This window comes from Oryza sativa, chromosome 10 (genome assembly GCF_034140825.1).
Source record: "Oryza sativa Japonica Group chromosome 10, ASM3414082v1".
NCBI classification, from domain to species: Eukaryota; Viridiplantae; Streptophyta; class Magnoliopsida; order Poales; family Poaceae; genus Oryza; species Oryza sativa.
The window spans coordinates 2,932,602-2,943,351 of NC_089044.1; the positions used below are offsets into that span (position 1 = coordinate 2,932,602).

At 38.2% G+C, this 10,750-nt stretch overlaps 1 protein-coding gene across 1 annotated transcript; it reads right to left on the reverse strand.

The window, feature by feature from the left end:
- Nucleotides 1–1,560: 1,560 nt before the first annotated feature.
- LOC4348113 (F-box/LRR-repeat protein 4) lies at nt 1,561–10,327 on the reverse strand. The gene is made up of 8 exons (XM_015757250.3): nt 9,960–10,327; nt 9,444–9,701; nt 8,668–9,077; nt 5,988–6,173; nt 4,393–4,582; nt 2,714–2,790; nt 2,275–2,425; nt 1,561–2,092 (listed from the first exon to the last, which is right to left on the reverse strand). Exons 1-8 carry the CDS (start codon nt 10,260–10,262, stop codon nt 1,793–1,795), a joined length of 1,875 nt encoding a protein of 624 aa, XP_015612736.1. The 5' UTR covers nt 10,263–10,327; the 3' UTR covers nt 1,561–1,792.
- Nucleotides 10,328–10,750: the final 423 nt, after the last annotated feature.

The following is a 10,750-nucleotide window of genomic DNA, read 5'->3' on the forward strand; positions in this document are numbered from 1 at the left end:
GATATGATGATCCATGGAGTTAAGATGTGCCACGAAAAGAGTTAATGTCAAACGTACGTATAGCGTAGGAGTGCTACAGTAAGCTACATTTTGTTTAGTTAATTTACCAGCGAATTAAATCTCACTGGCAGTGATGAAATGGTAGATAGTATAGAGTATAGAGTATAAATATACGTATGCATACTAGTAGTATGTACTTTGGCTATGTATAATTAAATGCCGGCTCAATTCAATATGTTGTCGCCGTTGTCATGATCTCTTATATCGTGAGCTACGCTTCTATGTAATAAGTAGAACTCTAGTTCTAGTTTGTGTTCATCTCAGTTTCGGGGGAAAATCCAGCAGTACCCACTATACATATAAAAATCTCATCGGGAGAAATTCAAATTGTTAAAAAATATTTCCCGAAATTGAAGCAGTTCAAAAGAGCTTTAATAGTTCCAAGAAATTTTAGTTGTCACTACATTGTTGATTATAAGCTGTAACGGTTTACCAACAAACAAAAATAATTTATAAATAAAACTTATATATATATATATATATATATATATATATAGATATACATTCTTAGCTGTTTAAATACAAATGTTGTAAAATAAACTACCGTTAACCCAAAAATCTGTCCCAAAATTAAATTTTGAAGTTTAAATTTTGGTTTATAAGCTAAAGGATGAACAATAGGAGTGCTTATTTTTTTTTCCTTGGACCAGAAAAATCTCAAGAGGGCCCGAGATAGCAAGATCCTGCAGAGAATCTTGCATGACCACACATAGGAGAGTAGAGGATGTAGTTATGTTGGATGCATGATCGAAGCACATGCAACGATGATCGACGACGTCGTGGGGTTGACTGTCATCTTCAATATGTTCATGTGTGTGCATTCAACCAAGTTGGTGTAAATGTACGCATTGTACAGTCTTGATCTCCAATAATACAGATCTACGGCTGTGTTTAGTTCAGCGCAAAGTTTGGATTTTGATTGAAATTAGAGATGATGTGACTGAAAAGTTATGTGTGTATGACAGGTTGATGTGATGGAAAAGGACTGAAGTTTGGATCCAAACTTTAGATCTAAACACAGCCTACATTTATTTAAACCCTTCTAATCCATAATTCCCTTTAAGCTTCAGGTCCAGAAGTACATGTTCCCAAAGGGAAAAAGATTGAATTTAAGTACGACCGATACCTATAAGATTGAATTGAAGTACTATGCCTATATTAATAACTATTCCTAGTAGGTAAAACGTACTAGCCTTAATTAATTAGACAATGTCGTCTCAAATGAAACCACAGTTCAAATTAAAGAATGACCAATCTTCATACAGTGATAATAATCAAGGCTCAAAGCCAACTCAACCTTTAGAAAAGAAAACTCCTTTTTTGCAATTTAAAGAACTTCCAAATAAACTTTTGTGAGGCAAGGAAGTTTATATTAAGAATCATATCAAAATGTTTCCTTTGATTATTGCTAGATCATAAAGTTTAGGAAATCACAACATTAGTATGTCCCGACCTTGCACATTCCATAAAGCGTCCCAACAACAAAAAAAACCCCACCAATTCAACCATCATCCAGCAAATCATTGTTTAAAAACATTCTGGAATTTTAAATGTATGTAAACTACAACGAGCAAAGAGTTTCCTTAAAACATTCCAACAATAAAAACCCACCAGTTCAACCATCATCCAGGAAATCATTGTTTAAAATATTCTCACATTTTAAATGTATGTAAGCTCAAACGAGCAAAGGATTTCCTTCACAGCTATGCCCGGAAGACATCAATTTCACGTCTTAATAATAAGAAATAAGGATGGGATCATTGATCATCCTGCACTTCCCTGTGGCCTCCTCTGGCACCTTACACTTCTCAACAATGATCCTCTGCAATCTGGAGCTGCCTCCAGCTAGGGCTGCCACGCCTGCTGGAGTTACCTGAGAGCAGCGGAACACCCCACACGCCTCCAGCTGCAAGCATCCTCTTGCAATATCTTCTAGGCCAACGTCGCTAATCGCATCACAGCGAAGCATCATGAGATGTTTCAATTTTCGGAATCCTTCACCAACCTTTGCTAGTGTGGTGTCACCAATTTTCTGAAGAACAGTGCAGGACCATGAGGGGAAAAATCAATGCTTTAATTGCTATGCATGAAGGTAGGAAAACAAACATGACGAATTCTATAAACAATTTCTGAAATTAACTAAGACTAGAGGTCATTTTAGAACAAGAAAATCAATATCTTCTATCTTATGATGTTGAGAGAGAGAGGGGAGACCTTGGTATCACTTATATTCAGATGGACTAGATCATGGCACTCTCTTATAATGGTAGTAAGCCCATAATCAGTAATTTGATTGCACCCACATATATCTAACCTCTCAAGGAAACGACATTGATCAACCGTAGCAAGCCCGGTATCATTTAACCTGTAAATGAAAGCCAAATGTTAGCAGATCTTTGTCATAATAGATAGAACAAAAGTTTTTATACTCAACAAAAAAAATGTTTAGAACAGAATGATGTCAGAATGCTTTGAAGAAAATGTTATAAAATGGAAAAATTAATGACATGCAACTCAACTGTATACCTTTCACTTTGAACTCAGGAAGTCAATTTAACTTTTGATTGGAACTATCATCTAAGAAAGGCTAACGAATTAAAGTTATCTTTGATTAGAACATGTAAAAAAGTGAATCATGGATTCAAGTACTTACCTCCCAAGACCATGGAGGGTCAACTCTCTAAGTTCTTTACAATTCTCACCTACAGATAGTAATGCTTCATCCCCGATCTGCAGAGTAAAACTTCAACTTAATATATACAAGCAAAGTTACAATGAAATAAAATAAAAACATTTTCTCATTCCGTATTCCGGTTTGGGAGCAGCCGAGCAGCAAACTCTGGTGTCGGCTTGCCACATGTTGGTCTTGGGATAAACATTAGCCTAATTGGCAAATATGAAAGACAACTGTAACCTGGCAAATGCCAGAGTTGACAAAGCAGGAGAACATTACCACATCGAATGAGGGAGAAGGGATGTGGTTAAGACTCAGGAAAAGATTCTACTCAGAGTCATGTGCTAAATCCTCATCAACAAAGCCGTTATGAGACCATGATGACTCAGCATTCCTTCATCGCTCTTTGGATCTCTCCCTTCAACAGGAGGGGGGCTCAGGAAATACTTGTGCTTGTGGACAGAAAAGTTGCTACTTGCTACAAACTGCCAGGGAATGTGGAGTCGGCATGTGACAGTTTTGCCTCGCCAAAGGGATTCTTTGATTCATCAGCAAGGATGACAAAAATCCTCGTCCATGAGATCGGTGGCATAGTCTATGACATCAAGGGCCCTACCCAGCAATGACTTTTGATGGTGGCTCCATGGACACAATGGCAGGGTCATCCCCACGACAATGGCAGGGTCTATTCTCACAACAGATGGTGCCAACAATCCAATACTGAGAAATTCAAAATTTCAAATAAAGGGAGACTGACTTCAGTTACTCCCTTGGAAATGTTGAGACTACAATGAAACTTTGTTACAGGAAATTTATGTAAAAAAAAGGACTTCAGGATCCTCCCCTTGGAGGTGTTTATGGCTTCCATATGTATAGCCTCTAAAGGGACAAATAGGCACCTTTCATCAACATGCATCTTTTGTTCAATGGGCATGTCTCTTGAGATTGAACCCGTATTCCACATGTACTGTATTATTATTTTGTATAATAATAACAACAAAAATAAGGATTTTTATTCTTATTATATACTTCCTCCGATCCAAAATGTAGCTACCTAGTATAGAATGGGACATTACCTAGTACTATGAATCTGGACAGGCTCTCCAGATTCATAGTACTAGATAATGTCCCATCCTGTACTAGGTAGCTATATTTTGGGACGGAGGAAGTATTGATTAACAATGTAAATTATAATACTGGGACAAGTCGTTGATGATCACTATTCAGATAAATATAGTGATCGTACAAAAGCTGTGATATGCAGAATCACTATGTGAAGACACAAGGTGCTCTGCAAGATCACCCTAAGACAAACTATCATAGTGATCTGTATGACTTAGTGATAACGTATCATCATTCGTATGATCAAAACAAGTGACTGGAGAAAGCATGCATTATTCCTCGCTAGCCATGCCCATTTCCCTATACTGGTACAAATCCATCACCTTGAAGTGATTGGAGACAAAGTCTTGAACATCGCACCAAAAGAAAAGGAAAATTGGGCGGGGAGATGGAAGTAAAATTTTGGTGGTATTAAAATGTACCACAAACTTTTAGTGTTATAAATCTGAAGGTAAATTTTGATGGTATAGATCATTTTTTTCTTAAATGTAAAATCAATCTTCATAAATGTAGATTAATACAAACTAGAAATGTACCTGAGGACAAGAGATGATAGAAAGCTCTCTCAAGTTCTTGCAGCCTTGAGCTATGTGAGATATGGCCTCATCGCTTATTTTACAACAGTTGGCCAAACAGACAGACTTGAGAAGGAAGCAACATCGACCAAATCCGAGAAATGCATTATTGTCAATCCACAGACTGTTTAGAGTGAGCCCTAGAAGATTTCTGCGTTTAACATGTACAAACACAAAAGAAAAAAAATCAACAGTATATTGTGAAGTCTAGCTTGACAGTAGGACAAAGGCAAAAGTAATTGCTTAGAGTAGTAGCATGTATCGCCCAAAACCTATATAATTTAGAATGACAAAAGCAGCTGAGAACCCAGTTCTTCAAAATTTGCCCATAAGAAAATAACAGAGGCATAGTATTATGATATTATAAATTACTAATATATTCAAAAAGAGTGAAGGTTCTAGTTTAGAGAATACGTGTCATGTGCATGCTATGGGAATTAGGCCTGATGTGCTAATCTCGTCACACCAAACCAGGTAAAAAAAAATCGTTTTTAGACTACTCCGTTGCTATCTAAGTTAAACAAGGTAAAATTACACTACTTCATAAAATTGTTTTTACTAAAAAACTGTCTGTTCCTTAACCACGAGACTAATAAGTTTAGGTTTCGACAGCACTTCAATCATTATACCAGTATATTGCACACACTGACATTTGTTAGACATGTTGATAATTTGGGAAAGAGTGAATTTCACAAAACCACACACCTTTTGACACTTGGCACTTAACTACATATATTTTGATATTGAAGTCTCACAAAACTATACTATTAACAAATGGGCCTACCTGTGAGATGACATGGATGTTTATCTATACATATTTAGGCCGCGAACGTGGCATTGTTGTTGTTCCACCTAGGATGAAGTTCCCAAGTCTGCATCCTAGGTGGAACAACCGCGCCATCTCGCGAATGGCCCATTTCGTTGATAGTGTAGTTTTGTGAAACTTTAATACCAAAATATATGTAGTTAAGTGCCAAATGTCAAAGTATGTGTAGTTTTCTGCAACTTGGACCATAAAATATGTAGTTATGTAAAATTTACTCATTGGGAAACATTTGTGGAACACTTAACAGGGGAAACAAGTCCAATACATGTCTGGGAATTGTTGATTTTGTTCCAACTTTTTATTTCTCTAATCATAGCTGGATTCAAGAGAATACGAACAATTGGACTAACATTAACCTTCCATTTTGAGCAAACATTTGATATGCAACTTAGATTACAGCTGTTGTACAAACATCAAAATAACAAGTGGATTGAATAGGAAATGTTGAAACTTTCAGGCTTATTAATTATTTGTTACCGCATATTAGCACACCTTCAGTTTTCCTAATCTCCAATTTAATTTATCACAAAACAACGTGCATATTTTGTCAAAAGGAATACATTTAGTCCAAACCTCAACGGACTAGCAAATAATAAAAGAAATCCTGTTTATATATGTATAAATTGAAAAGTACAAGGTAGGAAGTATGTTAACAAAAACAAACTTTGTACCATGTCAAAATAAAAATTGCGCGAGTTGCAATATGTTAAGTAATCAAGAAGAAACATACATGCATCGCTGTCCAATATGCTCCAATGCAGCACTTTCCATAATATGGCACATGTTAATTTCCATGTGTTGTAGCATTTTACAGTTCTGGGAAACACGTTCAATACTTCTATCTGTGAATTTGACCGACGATTTGATAATTAGACTTTTCAGCTGCTTGCATCCATTTGCTATGGAAAAAAGGCTCCTGCAGTAGCAAATGATTAGCAGTTGAATAAAGCCCTAGGACATCGCTCCAAAGATAAGGGGCATTACTGAAAAGAACAACAGAAGTCAAAGAATGGTCAATGCTTGCAATAAGAGAAAAAGGGAACTGAAGTGAAAATAAGTAGCCATATATTCCTAGAAAATATACTACAACAAGGTAAGAAGTGCAAGCAGTAGGCAACTAGTCATTGATAAATATTTCACATGTATAACTTTCATCATTTACAGATCAGTAGATGCCAACCATTCAAATTTGCTATAAGGTTTTAAACCTCAGTAACCAGTACTCCTTGTTTGATTACCTTGTAGCAAAGCATACTTGAATCAGGCTTGTACTTAGCCTTATAAGCAGTATAATTACATTTTGGGTTTCTATATTGGCAAATCTAAAATTTGGTTTATGGTTTTTTGATATTTCATAGAGAATTACAGTTGAAAAACATAATAATTTTAAGCAACTATTTCACAATTTGCTTAACCTTTAAGAAATAGTATCTAAATCTAGAGAAACTTGTCACAAATAAAAGGAACACGCATATAAGGAAATAAACACAACTTAGAAAGAAACAAATTATTCTAGTCCCGTCTATGGTTCTTCCCAACTAACATTGCACTGTGGCGGGATAAACGGTGTCAAGTAACACAGTACTACTACAGCACAGTCATGCATTAGAAGATGCATACATAAAATGTCTTGACCAATATATCCACTTTGAATGGACCGTTTCAGGAGATTACTCTTAATATGCTGATTTTTAGAGAGAACTAACTTGCAAATATACATACCAATTAAAAAATTTAACAACATATTGTGTGCCATGTTCATGTAGGTATAAATCTTAAAGTAAGTGGACATGAGAAAACTATAGAAAAGAAACTTCGCATATAGCAGATTTCTTGATGTTTTGATGGGGATTGCTTGACTTTCCATATATAGGAAAGGATAAACTATAAATGATACAGTAGTTCACCAAAGTAGTTGTTGTTCTAACGGTGTCTTACAAGTAAGACCCATGTGCTGATAGTTTGTTCAGCACAATTATAGGAGTAATTCCACTATTTCACAATATATGTTTTTTTCTCGAAAACGCAAGAGAATTGAGTTTCATTTCATTAAGGGGAAGAAAATAAAAGAAAAATACAAAGTAGAAGAGACCAATGCCCTCCTACCGCAAAAAACACACCCACACCCCGGTCAACCCCGGCTATCTAGCTGCCTAGGTTTGCCGAACCACTAAAAAACTTTTGGCGGGGCAGATGCTCCCACTAGACACCAAAGATTACCCTCATTCCCTACCACCTGCAAGACTGTCGCAGGTGGAAAAATTTTCAATAGCTACATCTTGATCTCCTCAATGGAGAAATACCTTCTTAAGCAATGCACAAATATTGTAGGTGGCTTCTACCTGCAAGATTACCCTCATTCCCTACCACCTGCCTTCCACCGTCCTTAATCAAAGTTTTTGAAAGTTAGGTGGCCGTATTATGAATTTATTAGGGAGCAGCCATGGTTTCTTACTCTCTTACCAACTTTTTCTTAGATTTTGTGCTTCTAGCTGGCTTGTGCGAACTGTGGGCATTACAAATATTTTGAAACAGAAGGAACAATTGGATTGGTACTTATACTAGTAACCACCTTTATGCTGGTTGGACATTGAAAGTGTTCCAAAAACTCTCCAAAAAAGTGGATATTGGAGCATTTGCTGAACACATGTACGCCCGCAAAATTATGGGGACAAATGCTGTCAAACCAGGAAAAGTTACTTATGAAGTTTACTCTTTTTTTTTGTCATAAATAATATCCACGATGATCATGAAAATTTGAAACCAAACAGGGCAAATATGCCCCACAAGTGATTTTTCCCATATTTTCAGTATATTATTCACAACCCAACTACAATAATATATACAATTACTCCTAAAAGTGAGAAATCTACAGGTGCATTATTGAACTTCTTTTTTTACAAAAAAGAAGTGCATATTTCTCTGAAAGTTTGGGAAGGTCCTAAAAAAAGGCATAAATTGCACCCTCAATTTATCAATTTCATATTTACGCTGATTTCATTTTTATGTAAAACATTTATTGATGTTAACCTTGTACCATTATCTTGGCCTAAGAATTCTAATCGCACAAAAAATTAACTTTCCTGTAGTCTGCTTTAAATATCCTATGGTGCCAAAGTTCTCAAGGTGCAGTACTTAGAGAAAACATAATTCTTTATTTACTACTTAACATGCAAACTTATACTCAGGTGGTTCACTACTGAAATTAAGAAAAGAGCATGTGTTCAAATCAATATAAAAAAATTATAAAACAATTGTTAACAAATGGTTCAGCATTTCTACTCTTCAATTCTATAAGCATCACAATGCAGTATCAGTATAAGCTATATCAAATTTCTAAGAGAAATGAGACACCGATACTTCCATCCCTGTAAAAATGCAACAGTAGATTTAATAATTGGACCTATTACCTGTCTGAGCACTTATTAAGGTTGTCAAGTGACAAATTTTCTAAAGCAGAGCAAGATGAACCAATAGCTTCTAAAGCTTCATCGCCGACACCAAGCCATACCATCTTTAAGGATTTCAAATATTGGCATCCTTTTGCAACAGAGATCATTCCTTTGTTTTCATTAACATGCTTGGACTCCACGGATAGGACTTCCAAGTTATGGCAGTAGGTACCAATTGCATACAGGGATCTGTATGTTATGCAACCATTGCAGAAAGAAATATCAAGAGAGACCAATGATTTACTACGTATCTTTACAAATTCAACCAGTCCTTCGTCCGTCAACTCTTGAACACCACACAGCTTTAATTCACTAAGATTGCATCCCTCTGCCAGAGTAATCAACCCATGGTTTTGAACATAGCCACCCTGTAAGAAATGTTGTCAATAAAAAATGAAACTCAGGGGAATACAACACTAAATATCAGCATGAAATGAAACCTCAATGCGAAGTTTACAACGTGAACTGCTGACTTGGACAATGATAAACCTCAAAAAGGAGACCATTACCACAACGGAACTCACTATTGCTACAATATGATCCTCAAGTTTCATTCGACAAAATAGTTAAAATAAAAGAGGCATCTATGATCACCATTCACCATAAGGAAGCATTAACTTCTTCATAGTTCCAAAGATTTGCCCGCATTGGAAATGAAAGCAGATCATGCTACGTGTGAAACAATATTGAATGCACGAAAGAAAACAGAACAAGTACAACTAACAAGAAATTACCGAAAGCGCTAACGATTGCAGATTCCGGCAACGATTTGCAATTCCCACCAGCCCCTTTTCAGAAATGTGCAAAAACCAGTTTAGAGTCAGCTTTTCAAGCCCTTTGCAACCCTCAATGAGATGAAGTAGCCCAGCATCAGTAAATGAGGTTGGGTTGACACCATCACTGCCATTTTCTTTTTGCGTATCTTCGCTTAGTGTGGAACACTGCATATGTTGCTCATCTAACTTGGGGTTTTCGTTATCCCAACCCTGTGCCTGTGACAAAAATAGTGCATTAGTGACTTGCAAAATTGATAGACAAACCACATCAAGAAAATAGTTTCCAGAGATCTAAATTATATGCAGCTCTGGCAAAATGCTAATTTCTCAGGGAGACCAAGAAAACAAAATCTTAACCACGGATTTAGTTGTTGAACCAATAAAACATCGGATCATTCATTCAATTCCACAGGGGAACACAAGAGATGCGAGAATTTCGCGCGATTCCCGAACTGCAGCCAGAGAAGGACTCACCCTGCTCCGCTCCGCGGCGGCGGCGGAGGCGCCGGCGGCAATGTAGAGGCCGTGGTCGAGGAAGACATCGGCGAGGCCCGGGAACCGGTCGGCGACGCAGCGGACGACGGCGTCGCCGTCGGGCCCGTCGACGGGGACCCTGGCGGCGCGGCGGGACGCGCGCTCGACGCCGCGCCAGCGGCGGCACACGAGCGCGCAGCTGTCAAGGTCGGCCTTGCCCCCCGCGGCGGCGACGCGGCGGAACACCTCCGCGAGCAGGTCGTCCGGGAGGGCGGCGTTGACGAGGCCGGAAGCGGAGGCCATCGCCCGAGGCGGCGGCGGCGGCTATCACCGGAGGTAGGGTTCCATGGAATCCCTAAGATTGGAATGAAATGGAATTGAAGCGGAAGGAAGAGGGGGGTTTTAGAGCCCAAGCCTTTGCAACTGCCGTTACAACTTTGGGTTAATTAGACACATGCCATTACTAATTTGAAGGTTTAGAAAAATATCATTACTATTTGACAAATTGTAAAGATGCCATTACAAATCCCACGATACTGGAAACATGCCACGTTCTACGCCTGATCCGCGATTGTACTCGTTTTTATGCGTACCGTATTTACGTATGGACCATAATGCCCTTGTGTATGAGTATGTAGGGACCGAGTGGAATCAGTTTGACCAAGTGCATTCACAGTGAACCGTAAACCTAACACTAGGCTTCTCCGGCGGCGGCGGGATTTGGAGGCGGCGTCGGCGGCGTCAGCGATGGCATCGGGCTTTGGCGGCAGTGTCGGCGGCAGCGGCGGGCT

What these genes read in the sequence shown, in the direction of transcription:
- LOC4348113 (XM_015757250.3), bottom strand. Translation starts at nt 10,262, where the DNA reads ATGGCCTCCGCTTCCGGCCTCGTCAACGCCGCCCTCCCGGACGACCTG. An exon ending in CATATTGGACAGCGATGCAT is followed by an intron (nt 4,583 to 5,987) that starts GTATGTTTCTTC and finishes TGTTAAACGCAG; the next exon opens with AAATCTTCTAGGGCTCACTC. An exon ending in ACCCTCCATGGTCTTGGGAG is followed by an intron (nt 2,426 to 2,713) that starts GTAAGTACTTGA and finishes TTTCATTTACAG; the next exon opens with GTTAAATGATACCGGGCTTG.